Genomic DNA, 18,123 nt, shown 5'->3' with positions numbered 1-18,123 from the left:
GTGATTTCAGTTCTGGAGCAGCAAACTTACCGTTTATTTGACCTGAGTTATTTGTTTTAGGAGAAATCTGAGGATCTATGATGAGAGGAAATTAAACTATTTATCTTTGCTGGAGATTCATGAAGATACAGAAAAAATGTCACCTCAGTCTAAAATTTGAGTGAGTCTTTATTTTAAACCTTCACATCACATGTTTGATTTAAGTTTTCTTTTCAAATATCAGAAAATAACTTCAACAAATATCATTAAAACTCAAAGTATTAGTTTTGTTACATTCTGTCTTGGAGCATTTCTTTTCTTTCTTTCTTTCTTTCTTTCTTTCTTTCTTTCTTTCTTTCTTTCTTTCTTTCTTTCTTTCTTTCTTTCTTTCTTTCTTTCTTTCTTTCTTTCTTTCTCTAAAATCAACATTATAATATTAGCAAGATAATCCTTTTAGGCTTTTTGGCCACTAATTCAAATTTTTATGGAGCATTTGCATTTTCAGCTAATGCAAACTGAGTTTGGGAGAAAAAAAGCAAAGAATCGTTTAAATGTTTTCTATAAGGAAAGTGACACTTAAAGCCTTTTGTTACTTTATGCACTTCAGATTCTGGTTTTATATGTCTGGTTAAGTTTATAATGACCCAGTTCCAGTTACTCTGGGTAACTGGAACCCAGAGTAACTGGGTTGAGCTGCTGAATTTGCCCAGAGTAACTGGGTTCCAGTTACCCAGTTACTCTGGGTAACTGGAACTGTTGTCATCTCAACAACACCAAAACAAAGGAAGTATTGGCTGACTTCAGAAAGTCGTTGGTTCCATGCTGGGCCAGGACATTGATGTGGTGCATACAAATACTAGAGCGTCATGTCTGACGTACTTCCATCTTTAAATGAAATGGAATGTCTTATTCTGTGCTGCAGTGTGTTGGGAAGGACATATAAGATATAAAAGACAGCAAGTGAGAAATTATAAAAAATTATAGCTCAGCTCCTAGCCATGGGCTTGTGCTGTCATGGTGAATAAAAAGCTGACTACTCCATCTACATTGGAATAATGATCATGAGATACAACTCATCACTAAAGGCAGATGTTGCTGGACACAAGCAGCTGAAATAGACTTCTTCTTTAAGCCTGTCAGCTCAGTTTTGGTTAAGAGGAAGAAGTGGTGTCATCCAGAGGGAGTAAATCTGACTCAGATTAGGTGGAAAAAAGTTAGACTTGCACAAGTCTAACTTGTGCAAGTCAAGTTAGTCAGTAGACTATTCTGGTTAAACTGAATTTGTTAATTAATGCCTCAGTAGGGAAGGTTGTAGCAACACCTGAAGTGCTTGGAAACAATGTTATTAGAAGGCTAACATGGTTCAGCTTCTGGCATTTGTCAAGATCACAAGCCCACAAACCCATTTGCTAATGAAATTGTTCACCAGATCTTTGACCCTTTCCATGCACATTCGGAGTCAGTGAAGTTGTGCCAGATACTCCAATGATTAAGTCAGAATCAGAGCAGAAATACAATTCATCTATAAGCTTCCACATTATTAGCATTTGAAATTACAGTTTTTGTTAAATGTTGTGACTCTATAATGTGATGAATTACATCCAGACTTTTAAAACCCAGGTTAGAATGCCTGTTTGTTGAGTCTCCAGCCTTCAGCTCTCAGACTTTCATCCCTGGTTCTTCTTCCCTTCTGAATAAATCTCCATTTAATGAATTCACCTTTGAGCTGCTGAATTTGCTCTCAGTATTTTTGTTTTGGATGGACAACTGTGTTCAGTTTCGTTGGTTCAACAGTTTTTGTTTATTTTTTTCCTAGTTTTGCTTCAAATATAAAAATGAGCAAAATTGCATGATAGCCATCTTTTGGTTTATTCAGTAATGATCTTCATTTAACAATACTTCATCTTACTGTGGTCAACTAGATAGAATTTATCTTAACATTTAGCTGTCTAAGGTGTGTTTTTCATGCATTTTCTGAATGAACAACGCTTGGTAGCAGTGACAGGTTAAACTGTACTTGACCTACATGTGCAAACAGCACGATGAGAGCTTGGATTCCTGAAAGCTGCAGACTATCTGCTGGTTTTTATCTGTACAGTGGTGCTTAACTTTCTAAAAAAAAAAGAGAACAAATAGGGAAAAAATCGCGTTAGTATGTAAGCATTGTGCAGCCTATCACAAAAAGATAAATCTAAGTATAATCGTTGAGCAATAAAATCTTTTCAAATAACTTTTATCTGAAACTATCAAACATGATAGTCGAGCATCTCGCATCCATAAACGATCTTTTTCTAACGACAGCGCGGTTTTTTATAACTGTTCATCCTTGACTTTTTCTGATTGGCTGGGGGGCGGAGGGTCTCTGTTGATTGGCTGGTGGGCCAGGCTGCATTATAACTATATAATATGTGAATGTGGGACTCCGGCTCAGAGCAGAAGGGTGGAGTTAGCAAAAGAAGAGCTGAATGAAAGGCCGGCGTGGAGCTGCGACATGACAGACTGAGAAACCGAGGCAACAAAAAACAAATTAAAGAAGATAAAAACGGTTCTTAGACCCAGCGGAGGATCTAAAGAAGGAGGAGGAATCGGTAAGTTAGTCCCAGCGGAGCTGGTCGCGTGCGAGGCTACACCGACAGGTAGCTAACACATTGGTCAGAGCGACGTAATAATGCTGGATTATGGAGCCATTGAAGGGGGGACTGCTGGCCTGGGTTATACCGAAAAGGGTCCTCATGGTGCTAACAGCGTTTATTGATGCGACCAGTGCAGCTCGCCGGCCGGCCGGCTCAATGAGTGGGTGTGTGTCGGTGGGAGGGTGGTCCACACTTCGGGTTACGTATCTAGTCACACCGCTGGCCCACTTCCAAGACCCATAAACTCTGTTACATAGATGTATTGTAACTAATTCAGATATATTCTTTATAGATGTACTTTAATTTATTTATCTGCGGATTGGTTTTTGCTCTTACATTTTTTAAAATCAAATTGTACTTATAAAACGCAGATTTAAAGGTTAGTATCAATTAAAAGTTGCGACGAAGCAGTTTAGGGCTGAGAGACTAAATATAGTATTGGTATCTATAGGGTTTTTTCCTAATGTTGTCATGAATAAGTAAGATTTTAGTGTACCTGTATGAGCTAGAAGTAAAATAATCTGAAACCTTCCAGCTTGATATTTGTCTTTCTGACCTGATTTCCATACTCAAGCAGCCGCATGTTTATTGAGCCAAATATAAAATACAACAACAGAACTGATATTGTTCTCCATCTATTATCTCCGCCGGACCTTATTGTTACAGTTGGAGGCCACACAAGGAACACTGAGTGCAGGATAGTGTAAATGTTGAAACATTTTCATCCTTTTATCTGGGTTAACTCAGATTTCTACAAGCTTAGCATAATTTTTTCTATTTTTATTCATGGAGGAGTTCTGCAGAATCCCACAAACATTCTAGCAATTTGGGTTTCAAAACATTGTTTTTGCATTCTGCAACAATTGGATCACTTTAACCTTGAGTGTAGCAAATCCAGCAGGTCTTGGGTCTTCATAAATAAAATCCCATTAGCCGCCTGGTCGGAGCAGATGGACCAAACAGCCACAAGGTTATATGAGGTCTGCAGGGAAAAGGAAGGAGTTTGATGCATTTCATGCTTCTCAACACCTCCTGCACATCTTGACAGGCGTCCACAGCGAGCTTACAACTCTGCCTGGAAGGGTTAGGGTAATTAGAGAGGGGGAAGACATGTGGCAAATGTCACCAGGCCGGGAATCGAACCTGCGACCACAGCCACGAGGGCTAAGGCCTCCAATACGTGGAGCGTGCTTTGCCCCTGCGCCACCACGGCACCCAGTTTGAAACTTTTTAGTGCTGAATATTGATACACAACTAAATAATTGGGAGATAACTGCTGTGACTTTACACAACTTGTTTCTGCTCGTTGTTGTTGCACTTTAAGAAACTTTCCCACAGGTTCATGGTTTGCTGTTCTACCTCCACCTTTTCCTGCTGGATGCTTATAACCATATAAATTGTCATTGGCAACTAAAATCAGATTCAATTGAATTTGCCTCTAAAAATTTTGGCTTGTTTTTGTCTTCATTAATCCACTTTTTATTTAGTTTTTATATGTTAAAAACAGGGCTGAAACAATTCCTCGAATGATTCGAGTACCTCGATTATTAAAATTCCTCGAGGAAAATTTATCTGCCTCGAAACTTTGTTAAATTTAAGTTTTATTATGTAGCTCACCGTGTTCCGCCCGGATCATTATTTGTGGTGGGCAGCGCTCTCACTTCCCCCTACGAGTTGTTGTGACGTGCTAACAGCATGGTGTTGAAGTGTGTGGCGTATTGCCAGGGTTTGGGGGACAATAAGGATTGTTGATGTTTGCGGCGCGATGGTTGGACAACGACAGCTTTAATGGCGTCGGAATCGAGTCGTCACGGTTTGAGAGACAGAGAGAATATACTATAGACCAGTGGTCCCCAACCTTTTTAGTACCGCGGACCGGTTAAGACTTCACAAATTTGCTGCGGACCAGGAGGGGGGCGGCGGCGGGGGTAGTGGGGGGTGCCCGCGTCGGACAAACTCCGACAGAATCCGGTTAAAGAATTTTCAAAATAATAGATCCTCCAGACTCAATACATAAAACGGAAATATTTAATTATTTCTTGCGCGGCCCGGGAGTTGGGGACCACTGCTATAGACTACTCGATTACAAAAATATTATTTTACAACAGCTTTAGTTAAAAACATTGTATCTCATTGTAAGATGCATCACTAAAACAGGAATCTCTGTGTGTTGATTCACACCAGCCCTGTTTAGTTTGCTTTAACTGAACTCAAGTCCGTTTGCCTTGAAAGTTTGATTTGTTTGAGGAGGTGTGAACACTAATCGTACTGTGAAAAAAGTTAACTCTGATTCGCCTACAAACCTCAGTCTGGGTTCGGTTGAAGTGAACTGTGGTGAGGATCAAATCCATTTATGAACACCAAGCAGACCAGAAACCGCTCCAAAAGCAGGAAGTGGACTACAGTGCAGGGCAATCTGGGTAAATACAACCAAAACAAACATGAGGGTCCAGCACTAGCGAAAAAAAAGGCTTATGGTCATTAGACAAAATAGAAATCCTCCAAACGCTAAAATCTGATTCTACTCCATTTTTATTTACATTTCATGAAGAAGAAATGTAAACAAGTGTTTTCTTCAGAAGTTTTTGTGACGTTTCTTTCAGTGGTTCTTGGTGCAGCGCCCCCACAGGCAAGGAGGGGGACAGGTTTGTCAAAGGGTTTGGTTACTTTGACTCAGTGCAATGTGGAAGAAAACCATGCTGTACTGTGTGCAGCATTTCTGTAACAAACCTTATTGCATTTCCAGCTGTAACATTTGTTGCAACTGGAAATGTAACAAATGTTTAGATTTTTGTCCCAATCAAACCGAACCATCAGGTGTGAAAACACCTTTTCTCTTGCCGTAGCTCAGACTTTTCCCGATCTAGAATGATGGAGATTGAAAGCTGAAAAGGTCAAAAACAGATCTGCTTCATTGTTATTAAAGTACAAAATTCTTATTCATGTTCATGAATATTATTCACCTGGTTTGACTCTCAATGTTAACTTAAAAAAAAAATTAATTAATGATCTCAGGACTTGATATAAAACCCCCACCAGGACAGTTAAAGAGACAATTAGTGGTTTTTAAATGCCAATCATTCCCTACCTGTACATTCAGTCATATTTAAAGCAGGTGCTTCATTGTACTGATTATAGGTTACATAACCCTTCAGTGACATTTTCATTATCTTCTCACGTTCCACGCTTACTTCCTGCATGGAGCGGTGTCGGGTTTCTGCCGTGTCACCACTGATCCAAGGCTCCTGCAGAGGGGTGACCTTCGACTTTTTGATAATTACAGGCTCGGTGTCGGGTCGGCTCCGATGTTTGTTTGTTTGTCCGTGCAGCAAAACAGACGAGAAGGTTTGATCTTTGGGAGGAAAACCTGCTTAACCGGAAAGCTGAACGTCCAGGTGTTCTCTGTTGCTTTGCATATTTCCTCAGAAAAACAAGCTGGTGCCTCAGTGCATTATGTAAAGGACTTTGTAATAATTTTACAACTGGGTCCAATTTTACCCATTTTATACAAACCTTGTTAAAAGTATTCACCCCCAAAACAATAACAAATATTGCTGGGTGATAAATTGTCCCACAAATTACTGTGATAATAATAAAAATGGACTTTTTTGACAAAATTTTTCCCCCAAAAAGTCCTTGATTGTAAAAGTGAAAACTGATTCCTACAAAATGACAAAAAAGTGACTGCATAAATATTCACCCCCTTTTCAAAGTGACTGAGCTAATTCAACAGAGGTCCAGCCAATCAGTGCCAGCAGTCTCACAATGAGTCAAATGGAGATAATTGGCTAAAGCCCGGGGAATATGGCTAAAACATCTCCAATTTTCTGTTGCTTTTCTTTTCATTCCAGATCCAGTTTCTGATTTTAATTTAGTTGTTTTTTTATCTTTCTTTCTTTTCTGAAAAGGAAATGAGCTTAAAAACCAAAACTTTGAAATTATTGCCCAGCCCTAAATTACCTCTTTGAAAAGTTTTTACAAAAATTATTTTCGTGGTGAGATCATTTTTTAGTGTCCAAAGGAGGTGGGTTGAGCAACAAAAGAAATTAAATTGAGAGTTGAGTTGATTTGCTAACAATGAAAGGATCTTCCTGTTCTTTTGCATCTCAGATAAAAACGGACCTGGATCTTGTCACGTTTATCTCTTGTGAAGATCAGTTTTGATTGGCTAGTTTTTGGTCTTTTTTTTTTTTCTTTGTTTTCTTAAATAATGCAAAGCCGTCCGTTTTTTTATCTCCTAAAGGCTTCAGTCAAGAGTTCATACCTGCAGCCGAAAGATAAACAGCCGACTCCCAAAGGCGTTTTTCTAGATGACTTTGTGGATTGTTTGCAATGCTGGAGGAAACGGTTTGTTTTTCATTTGCAACTGGCCTCTAGTTACGGTTAGCTACCATTCAGATAGTATCTGACTTTAAACTGAAACTAAAGAGCTGAATTTGTGTTTTGTTACAGGATAAAGAGTGGAAAGCGATGCTGTAACTGTAAATATGTTAGTCAGTGTTTCTGGGAGTAAACTAACGATGGTGTCTGGACGGTGGGGCTGCCGGAGCGGCACGTAGTCCTGAGTGACTTTGGCGCTGAGATCCACTCGTGTCTGGGCTCCATGCCAGCTTCTGCATTGCACTTATGTAACCTCTCCTTATCTCTCCCAGCCCATCCTCTTTCCCTCATTCTCCTTCTTTCCTTTCACTTTTTAATGCTTCTCTTATGCTCTGCTGTCGAATCAAATTTTTCTTCGTCGTTTCTTTTTTCACGCGTTATGTCCTGACTTGCCTGCGTTCGTCTGTGTAAGCATGACTGTGCAGTTTTTGAGAGTCAGCCGACACCGCTGCCCTCGGACCGCCCGGCCCGGCCCTCTGGACGAGGCGTGCGTCCATGACCTCATGGCTGCTGGCGTGCAAACCCAGCAGTGAAGTTTATATTAATGGAGCTTCAATGTGCAGGAGGGGAAATGTGAGTCATGAGACTTTAGAGGAAACCTGCTTGCACTTGTTCTGGGCCTGAAAGTTTTAACAGTTTGGAGAGAAGCTATTTCTAATTTCTATTATCTTCCACTCTGTTAATAAAAACAGATGAGCTTTAAGCTGCTATATAAGAGATGCACATAAATATAAATGGGATGAATTAGTAATAAATCAATTCATCGCATGATAAATGATTTATCATTTTGTCTTTTCTCTCTTTCCACCAAACCGTTTGGTGTTTTGGTCTAAATGGTCCTTTTTTGAAGGACCATTTAGTTTACTTCATAATTAATTTTATTTGTTTTTGTGTTTTGTTTATTGATTTTGGATATAAATGTCTTCCAGTTCCAGTGTTAAATGTTCATAAAGATTTAAAGATTTTTGGTCTGTGAGAATATATTCTTGCATTATTTCACCATTACTTGAAAATGGTCTCAAAACAACAATATACAACAATTTATCGTCTAGAAAATTGTGTTATTTTGGTCGATCTGTGTACTAATCTGAGAAACCAGTGGTAACTCCAGAGGAGCTGATGAGATGACGTTAAGTTACAATCTGGCTTTTATTTTGAAAAAGCAGAATATAAGCCACGATAACAAATTTTGCCGGCGATAAATTGTCACAGAAGTTATTGCGATAAATGATTATATTGTTTTGAGACAGTTTTTAGGGAAAATAACAGTAATGGCATAATAATACAAGAACACATTCTTAAAGCTCAATACACTTAAATTGTAATGAACATTTAACACTGGAACTGGAAGACAATTTAAATATCTAAAATAAATAAACAAAACAGAAACAACAAATGAAGTGAGTTATAAAGTCTCTGTAAACAAAACAATCCTTAAAAAAGGTCTAGTTGAAGCTCCAGATTGAAGACTTGTAACATCCAGTTTTTGGTGGAAAAAGAGGAACAATAAATCACTTGAATGGAAGTTATTGAGCATAAAGTCACGTGGCTGAAATCTAAGAATCTGAATCGGAACCAAGTGTAAATGTTGACATATTTTCTCACTTCCTTCCTGACGCTCCGTCACCTGTGAACGTCGTAGGTTGAACCTTGGCGTTAAACCTCGAGGTCGAACGGAGGAAGTGGGAGCAGCGATGTGACTAAAAACGATCTCACCGCTCAGATTGGCAGCGCCAAACAGAGGAAACACATGAGTTATGTCATGTTGGTGACCGGACTTTGTTCTTCTCTGTTGCAGAAGAGATGGATCTGCACCATAAAGAAACGACGTCTGGAGAGATTCTGCCGGTCGTAATCATCGGTAAAACAAACCTTCGCTTCATTCATGCTGTGGGGAAACCTTAGAGGTTCTGCTTCAAACAAGGATGTAATGTTATAGTCACATAAGTTTCTGTTCTCTCTTTCAATGGTCTTCTGAGGCAGCTGCAGACAAGATTAAGAACTGAACTATTTATTCTTCTGCCGTTGAGTTGAATTCCCATTCAGCGAAACAGTGGAAGTGGAGGGGATCTCTGCTTACTTACATATTATATGCAAATATGTGGAAGTAAAAATGCTAATTGTTTTTCCTCTCATGCTGAGTCATCATATATATATTTTTTTAAAAACCCTTCAGACCTGCTGACTCATGCTACAGATGTTCATAATTTTCTGCCTCCATCATGTTTCTACGCCTGTCACAATAACTTTGCTGGACAATAAATTGTCCCTGCAATAGTTTCTATAAAATAGGATTCAATATGAAAAATCTTCTTTATCTGTAAATATGTTCTATTGTAAACAGTATTTTTTGTTTCTTTAGCTGCAGATGCATATTTGTTACATTTGATCAAACCTTCATTAAATTAATGCTGTTGTTGCATTAAAAAAAGTTTTTATTCCAAAATATTGAATTATTTGCATCTTTTAATGTATTTCAAATACTGTGGGGAGAAAAAGCCTTAAGTGGTCAAATGAAAAATATGCAGATTGTGTCAATTTTCTTATCTGATTAATCGTCAAAAGTTAATAGACTAATCGATTATTAAAGGAATTGCCAGTTGCAGCTCTTAACATATTGATAATGGATAATAATGCGAATTTTCCTTCTCAAAGACGAATAAACTGTAAAATGTCTTTGAGTCCCAGTGTGAGGCGTTCTTTAAAAAGTTAAATATCCAAATTATAAATAAAAACAACCAATAATAATAAATAAAATGGAAATAGAAGCAAACCAAAGCCATAAATAAAACTGATTATGAAGTAAACGTCTGTAATAATCAGAATGGAAATTATTCTTCTCATTTTAGTTTATTATGCAAATGATTTGTTAACTTGTTTTTGTGACAGGCCGACATGTTTCTAAGGAAAAGGAAGAGAGCCACAGGGGGAAAAAACTGTTCTGAATTTTCTCAAATTCTAACTTAAATCTCAGAATTTCAACTTTTTTTGTCAGAATTTCAGATTTTAATCCCAGAACTCTGATTTTAACTTTCTGAGATCAAAAGTCAGTATTTTTTTTATTTCTAATTCCCATGGAATATGAAGGAAATCAATGAGCTGGTGTGTGAGCGTGTGCATGACTTCCTGTTTACCGTCAGGTGACATTAGAAACCGTCCTGTCCTCCTGTTGCCTAGGTAATGGCCCTTCTGGGATCTGCCTGTCTTACCTGCTGTCAGGCTACGCCCCCTACCTGTCGGTAGAGGGATGTCACCCGAACCCCCTGCTGCACAGCAAGCTGTCGGAGCGGCCTCACCTGTCGCTGCTGGAGCAGGTAACCCGGCACGTCCCACCGCGACGCCCGCGTCGGTTCGGGCCGCATCTGAACCGAGCCTCTGTGCAGGATCTGGAGTATCTCTGTGAGGGCCTGGAGGGCCGGTCGTCCAACCCTGTGGCGGTGCTCTTTGATTCGCTGCTGCTGCCGGACAGCGACTTCGGTCTGGACCACACGTCGCCCCTGGAGTGGCGGTACGAGCCGGAGCGAGCCGTTCCCCACCTGGTTCTGGGAAAAGGCCCGCCTGGAGGCGCCTGGCATGTAAGGCCCACAGTCATAACATTGTTTTCATTGAAGTTTTTATTTTGCTGTGACTTTTTGTCTAATTGAGTTAGTTTCAGTCTCTGATGTTTGTTTTCGCTCCTTCCAGGCCATGGAAGGATCCATGCTGACGCTCAGCCTGGCCAACTGGATGGAGCTTCCCGGGCTCAAGCTGAAGGACTGGATGAGAGACAAGCGCAGGTTCGACCCGCATTAAATAGCCACGTTTTGTAGGCAGACATGGGCAGTAACTGGTTACATTTACTTGAGTAACTTTTTGGGAAAAATTACTTTTTTACTTTTACTTGAGTTGTTTATTAAGAGTATTTCTACTCTTATTTCAGTAAAATCTCTGGATTTTCTACCCACTGAATGAGGAACAAACATGTTTTAACCAAAAGTTCACCTGCAGTTTGTATTAGTTTAATATTGAACAAATTTTTTTCTTTACTAATTTTGTTATTTTGTATGACGGAATATTAGGGTCACTCTAAAAAAATGAAAAAAAAAAAAATGAATAAAGCCATAAAATTACGACTTCAAATTATTGACTTTATTCTCCTAATATTCTGAATGTATTATCATAAAATCATGACTTTGTTTTTATTTTAGTAAAGCCCTTATATTCGTTACTTGAATAGTAATGAATTGTTTTTATTTTGATCCGTAACTTTATATTTTGATTCATTTGATGACGTAATTTTTATTTACAAAATGTTTTGATCAGTTACTCAGTACTCCAGTCGCCTTTTTACCAAATACTTTTTTATGCTTGAGTAATGTCTTAAACTGCTACTTTTTACGATAACTTGAGTAAAAATATGTCGAAGTTGTGCTTTAAAGTACTGCTTTAAGATAGATAAATCTAAAAATATATACAGTATGTGTGTATTTTGAAAATGTTTTTTAAATATTAAATTTACAAAGATGTACATTTAAATCAGCTAACAGCTGTGGCTAACCTAGATTAGCTTATTTAGTTCTAGTGTATGATTGGTATAAAAATGGTTTGCTTTGAGTTTTAAACCTTTTATTAAGTTATGTTAAAGGGTAAAACTTTGATGAATCTTTGTGCTAATTTATAAGTAAATAAAATTAGCTGAATAACGGTTTCGATACCTGATATTCACTCTTTTAGCTTCCGTCTGTTGCTACGTTGCTAAATGTTGTTCACGTTTTTTTGTGGCAGAAATGTGAGAAACGACCGCGCCACCCCAGCAGAAATCGCCTCCTACTATGAGCACTACGTATCCCAGATGAACCTGGAGCAGAACTTCGCCTGCGGGACCACCGTTACTGCGGTAACCAGGGAATCCGGTCAGCAGGATGGGTCACCGCCCTGCTGGAGAGTGTCGGGACTGCAGCGGAGAGACGGCGAAATTCTAGGAGGTACGTTTTAAAAAAGACAAACAAAATAAATCTAAACTTTTATGTTGTTTTATGTTGTAATGGATAATTTTTCAGAATTTGTTTTCTTGCTGTAGACGGTTGCTCGGTTACGGAGGAGGTACCTTTCTCGCTGTTGGCGCACAACGTGGTTCTGGCGACGGGAACGCACGACGTGCCGGCTCGGCTCGGCGTGGAAGGAGAGTCGCTGCCCTTTGTCTGCCACTCCTTCTGGGAGCTTGAGGCGGCCATCGCCCGCGGCGAGCTCGACCAATCCTCCGACCCCGTGCTGGTGGTGGGGGCGGGGCTTACGGCGGCCGACGCCGTCCTCGCCGCTCACCACCTCAACACGTCGGTGTGCCACGCTTTCCGGCGCTCGGTCTCAGACCCCGGGCTCATCTTCAACCAGCTGCCCAAACTGCTCTACCCAGAGTACCACAAGGTGAGGCGGGTTCTGGGGAGGAGCGGGTTCTGCAGACCCAAAGTGGGTGTTTCCACAGTGCAAACTCTGGCTAATTCCAGCAGCAGAGATTGTTCGTAAACTTAAGGAAATCAGTCATGTTCGTCGACTGCTTTAACAATAAAATAAGAACTTCAGAGTCTTTGTCTCCAGGCCAGTTTAAGTATCATTATTTTTTCAATTGTATATATTGCATATAATTTTATTATTTGATTTTAACTATTTATGTGAGTTTCACATTATTTCAGTAACAAAAGCTGATTTTGTTTTTAGTGTCATGTTAAGATGACTTTTATCTCTCCAAGCTTTTAAGCATCTCCAATAAAGTCGCCACTGTTATTACATTTTACGACGGCGTATTGGAGAAACCATAAGTAGAAAAAAAGAGGAAATATTTCATCCAAAATCTCAGAAATGTTGAGATTAACGTCAGATTTATTTTTAATTTTTTTCAAGATAAATTTTGAGTTTGGAAAGTTGAAAATTTTTGACTTTTCAAACTCGTAAATTTTCTAGAAAAAGAACTTCAAAAATAAAAAAATCTGATTAATCTCAAAATTTCAAATTTGTTTTCAAATTTTTAAGTGTCAAGAATCACAAATTTACTAGGAAATAAACTGAAATTTTATAGAAAACTTGGACATTTCTTTTGTACTGTGAATTTCACACTCAAAAAATTTCCAAAGTTGAACATTTTTTACTTTTGAAACTCAGAATTTTTTTTTCTAGAAAATTTCGGAGATTGATCTCAAAGCAATTTGAGGGAAATTTACTCATTTACTTTTTCTACACGTGCCCTAATAGCCCCGAGCAGCTATAAACATTTAAAAAAGAAAAAAAATCTAAATTTGATTTCGTCCAATCAGGTCCTTCACATGCTCGTCCAATCCTGTTGCTCTTGACTTTATCCGCCCAATCAGGGCGGATAAAGGCGGATAAAGGCCCAATCTTCCTTTAGAACCGCCTATTTGGTCCTGAGGCCGGCGGTCGGTTTGTTGGTCGGTCCGGATCTGATCTCTGCTCTTTTCCAGGTCCATCAGATGATGACTCAGCAGCAGCACCAGTCTCACCCTTCGGACCGGGCCCAGAACCTTCGCCGTGCTCCTTCCTCCTCCTCCAGCTCACCTTCCTCCTACCCCGGGTACCTGAGCTTTCCCTGCCACCGGGTCGTTGCCTTCCGGCCCGACCGGAAGTGCGTCCTGGAGTCGGACTCCGGTGAGCAGACGGTGGTTCGGGTCTCCAAGGCGCTGGTTCTGATCGGCGCTCATCCGAACCTCTCCTTCCTTCGCGACAACGGCCGCTCGTTAGGCATCGACCCAGAAGAGCCGATTTCCTGCCGGAGGAACCCGATTGATGTGGACCCTATCACAAACATGGTTCTGGCGGCGGACGGGCCGGGAATGTACGCCATGGGCCCGCTGGTCGGGGAGAACTTTGTCCGGTTCCTGAAAGGCGGGGCGCTGGCCATCGCCGGGGATCTGTGGAAGCGGCGCAGCGGCGGGCAGGAGGCCGTTACGCCGGACAGCCGGGTCGACCGCCAGAGAGACGCCCGGGTTCTGAACTCGTAGCTCGGAGCCGAGGCGAACGGACCGACTCTGGAACCCAAGTTCAACCGGACCTGTTGTGGGATCAGCTGGAGAAACGGCAGCAGGACGTTTCTGTTTGGACCCGATTTGTAACCAGATACCAGAACGGTTTTCTGTAAATTTTATGATAATCCGTTTTTTGCTGGAAATATTTAAGTTTCTTCCAAGTTTTTAAATTATTTAAATGTTGAGGGTCTGTTGCTAACGGCTACGTTTTAGGGCCAGAACAAGAGAACAAAATTTTAATTGCAAAAATAAAGTTATGCGATTTAAAGTCGCACAACAAAGTCAAAATAATAATAGAGTTGTAATAAAGTCACAATTATAAAAAATTTTAATACGAGAACAGCCATATTTACGAGAATAAAGGAGCAACAATATGTAAAAATTGGATCAAAAGTAAATATAAAAATAAAATTAATATATTATTAAAGTCGCGATAATACATGGATAAAATTGTTCCAAAACTTATTTTGACTGGCCCTAATTCTGTGTTTAAGCTGACAATCCATATTAATATTTAAAGCTTAATTGATTATTTTTACTGCAGCTTCCAGTCTGTTTGGTGTTTTAAGCCACTAATCTGTTAAACGTCTGTTTTTATAGCACTTTATTATATCTGTGCTGCTTTTTATTTCATGTTTAATCTTGTAACCTAATGTTTTCTTTATAAAAACTGTTTTCTATTTATTGATTTTACTAAGAAAAAAAAATAGAAAGATTTTTCTATTCTAATTTTTTAATCCATTAAAGATGTTTGCTTAGTTAAATCAAGCCATAAGAAGACTTTTAAAAATCAAAATTTTTATATTTCATTTTTCATCCTCTTTAAATATTTTTCTTACTTTCAAATATTTTATTTACACCTTTTTGTACTGAAGCAATAATCAGCATTAAGGTTCAACTGAACATATATTTACATCCAAAACGTACTATAGCATTTTTTAAATTAACATTTATTTTCTGTTTCCTTTGGGATCTGTAGTCTGTTATCAGACATTTTAAACATGCCAAATGTCATAATTTATTTGTTTGCAATTAAAATAACACACATTTAAGATGTTATAACAAAAATGTGATTTTATAACTTCCATCTCCTGTAAGAAAAACGTAATATTTCTTAATTTGGTGTAAAATGATCCCTTTTTTCAGTTTTTTAGGTTTTTTAATGCTGCAGTAGGTTTTGTGTGTAAATGTCAACAGGATTCAGTTTAAGTGCCTTAAAACGTCATTGGATTCTTACAGAATCGTCTCCCGTTTGAGTCATTATTGTGCAGATAAATCCAGACCTTCTCTGTTTGCAGGTTCTATTTATAATAAATGGGAAGGTTTGTTCCTGGAGATATCTCATCTGTGTTCATTTCTATTAAAGTTTGAGTTTAGCAGAAAATGTATCAGTGCAATTTATTATGTATTTACAGCATATAAACAGTGGCACAAGCATTTGTCCCTCCTTTTCTGAGAAAAGTCAATTCAGTGGCCCTAATCATCTTCCATAAATATGTCCAGTCATAATAGTCATAGACCCATTTCAGACATCCGGAGTCTACATGGTGTGAAGCCGATTGTAAGCTTCAACAGCCTATGGCAAGCCGTTTTAACATAAATTCGGTTGTACTGCCCTTACATTCAAGATATCTCAAATTGTTTTTATGACTATACGTTTTAGTGATGTAAGATATCTCTAATTATATTTTGACTAGTCGAAATGACGTCAGATTTACCATTGACTTGTATGGAGACTTCAATTCAAGATATCTACAATGAATTACTGACTATCTGAAATACACATTTCAGATATCTACAATTAAATTACGACTAGTCATAAAGTAAATTCAAGATATCTCAATTTTAGTTTTGACTAGTCATAATTCAAATTCAAGATCTCTTAAATGTATTTTTGGATAGGATAAATGAAGTTTTGACTAGTGAAAACTAAATTATAGATATCTTAAAAGCAAATAATGACTAGACAAAATTAAAGATATCTTGAATTGTAATTTTGACTAGTCAAAATTCCTTTTAAGACATCTCTAAATGAATTAGAGATATCTTGAATTACTCAGCTTTTCCATTTAAGATATCTTGAATTAGCATTCTGTCTAGTCAAAACGTCACAGATCAGGGTAAGGGTGGGTTGGGGTTAGGGGTCGGGGTCAGGGTTTGGATTCAGGGTCAAAGGTCAGGGATCCAAAAATTTGAATCCCCTTCCCTCTCGCCCTCCTCCTCTCCCCTTTCCCCTGTGTGCACGGGCACCTCCTGCAAGGAGTACCCACGCCACACCTACCTCTCATTTAGACCCTTGGGGATCCGTGTCCCCAGCCTGTGGATCCAGATTCTTTCAGCCCTTCTCCTCTGGGCTGAGGACCAGGCTGGGTTGCATTCCAGTACCAGGGCTGAAACAGCATCCCAGCCATGGCGTATGAAGTGCTGCACTAAGGGTACATGAGTCTTTTTTTGTTTCAGGATATTATTTCTGTGTTGGGTGAAACGAGTAAGGAGGCTGTTACCCGTTTCCCCCACATAATGGATCTTACAGATTTTGCAGGTAATTAAATAAACACATTTTTTTGATTTGGGGTTTCCTGATTGGTCTGATTTGAAAATTGTGTTGTTGAAATTATTTTGTACCCAGTGCAGCTGCTTTAAAAATTCACTCTGACCTTTGACCCCTGATTTTTTCAGGGGTCTGACCTCAGCATGGACGAGGAAGTCCCTCAGATTCTTGTTTCTTTTGTAGGCAGCAATTATTTTATGATTTTGAAGTAAAGAGGTGTCCGATTGGAATTTAGTAAAATTCTGTTTGATATTATAAACAAAATGTCCCACTGAGGAGGAGAAGGTCGTAATCAAAGGAATCATAGGGGATGAATCAGGGGGTTTGGACTCCAGAAAGTTCTTCCTGCCTGCTCTGAGGAGGGTCCTGGAATATCCTCTCTTACCAAGAGCAGAAAACAGAGTTCTAGTTGCCTCCTCAAAATCTGTTTTCTGTGTACATATTCTGTGAAATCTGAGGAGTTGTGATTTAATTAGACCAGCATAAGTGTGCCTTGGATGGTAACTGGTTTTAAATAGCAGAGCATATGTGTCTGTGGGTTTAAAGAAAACTTTAATATCCAATTTGTGTGTAGTCTCAAAATTATCTCCTTTTTATGTAGTGGTGTCTAAGAAGTCGACCGCTTTAACGCTGGTAGTGGACTTAACTGTGATAGAAGGATTATGTGTATTCAAATGCTGGAGGAATTGTTGCCCTCGACCAGCTGTTGTGTCTTGGAGCTCGGGTTCGCTTGCTTAATGGCGGAAGTCAGGTTCTCCGTGATCCACTGGATGGCCGGTGGGTCACGGTTGTTACGCGACACATTCTTTAGGTGGTGTGTAGCTTTCAGGAGCCTGTACAGGGCTCTCACCTTTACAGTGAAGAGCGGATCATTCGACTGCTGGTAGTCGTTGTTGCAGTTGTGCTGGTGGTTTTGGGTCCGTGGCACGTAGCGGTGCTGATGCTGCTGCTGGCTGCGTCCCTGACGCGGTGCTGCACTCCGGTTCCAGCTCTAGGAGCGGGGGCGGGGCTGCTGGTATGGCTGGGAGCGGTCCTGTGGAGGACGGGAGCTTCTGCTGCAGTTTAGTGGGCGATACCGGGTCACCGAGGCGTAATTCCGTCTCCGGTGTTGAGCTGGAGGGCCGCTGTTGCGGGATGCGTCCCTGTGTGCATATTGTTCCTGCTCTGCCCACTGCCAGTTGCGCCGTCTTCCCCGGCGGTGCTGGACCCTGGACCAACCTTCTTCTGGGTCAGGTTAGGAATCCCAGGCCATTCGGCAGGAAAACACAAATAAAATGTGCTGCCTGGATTTTTGTACTTTTTTCATCATTAAACCATCATCACCATTTAACCACCTGGCTCCTCCTCTTTATCCTCACCATCTTCACCCCCACTTCATGACACAAACTGTGTTTTTCTAAATTAGTAGGCCTGAATATTATTTCATTTTGCAATTATAATGTTAAAAATGCCCTCAAAATAATGCAGTTTTCATAAACAGATGCTTCTTTCTTGAACATTGATTTAAATAAATCCTTATTTTACTCCCCTTGGTCGCTCAGAACAGTTTTAGTTCATCAGTTGCTCA

At 39.7% G+C, this 18,123-nt stretch overlaps 1 protein-coding gene across 3 annotated transcripts; it reads left to right on the top strand.

Annotated features, from left to right (window-relative positions):
* Positions 1-2,396: 2,396 nt before the first annotated feature.
* Positions 2,397-14,444, top strand: osgn1 (oxidative stress induced growth inhibitor 1). 3 transcript variants are annotated; one of them, XM_032550112.1, is made up of 10 exons: positions 2,397-2,567; positions 6,856-6,959; positions 7,065-7,565; positions 8,791-8,853; positions 10,170-10,306; positions 10,376-10,567; positions 10,677-10,768; positions 11,757-11,956; positions 12,052-12,395; positions 13,445-14,444. In XM_032550112.1, exons 4-10 carry the CDS (start codon positions 8,796-8,798, stop codon positions 13,979-13,981), a joined length of 1,560 nt encoding a protein of 519 aa, XP_032406003.1. In that variant the 5' UTR covers positions 2,397-2,567; positions 6,856-6,959; positions 7,065-7,565; positions 8,791-8,795; the 3' UTR covers positions 13,982-14,444. The 3 variants fall into 3 exon arrangements, with proteins under 3 accessions (XP_032406003.1, XP_032406001.1, XP_032406000.1); XM_032550110.1 differs by having other exon boundaries at positions 6,856-7,565; XM_032550109.1 differs by lacking the exons at positions 6,856-6,959; positions 7,065-7,565.
* Positions 14,445-18,123: the final 3,679 nt, after the last annotated feature.

This window comes from Xiphophorus hellerii, chromosome 20 (assembly GCF_003331165.1).
Source record: "Xiphophorus hellerii strain 12219 chromosome 20, Xiphophorus_hellerii-4.1, whole genome shotgun sequence".
Classification (NCBI taxonomy): domain Eukaryota; kingdom Metazoa; phylum Chordata; class Actinopteri; order Cyprinodontiformes; family Poeciliidae; genus Xiphophorus; species Xiphophorus hellerii.
Note: the sequence above shows the minus strand (reverse complement) of the source record. Positions and strands in the feature narration are given on the sequence as shown.

What these genes read in the sequence shown, in the direction of transcription:
- osgn1 (XM_032550109.1), top strand. Translation starts at nt 8,796, where the DNA reads ATGGATCTGCACCATAAAGAAACGACGTCTGGAGAGATTCTGCCGGTC. An exon ending in CGCCTGGAGGCGCCTGGCAT is followed by an intron (nt 10,568 to 10,676) that starts GTAAGGCCCACA and finishes CGCTCCTTCCAG; the next exon opens with GCCATGGAAGGATCCATGCT. An exon ending in TGGATGAGAGACAAGCGCAG is followed by an intron (nt 10,769 to 11,756) that starts GTTCGACCCGCA and finishes TTTTTGTGGCAG; the next exon opens with AAATGTGAGAAACGACCGCG.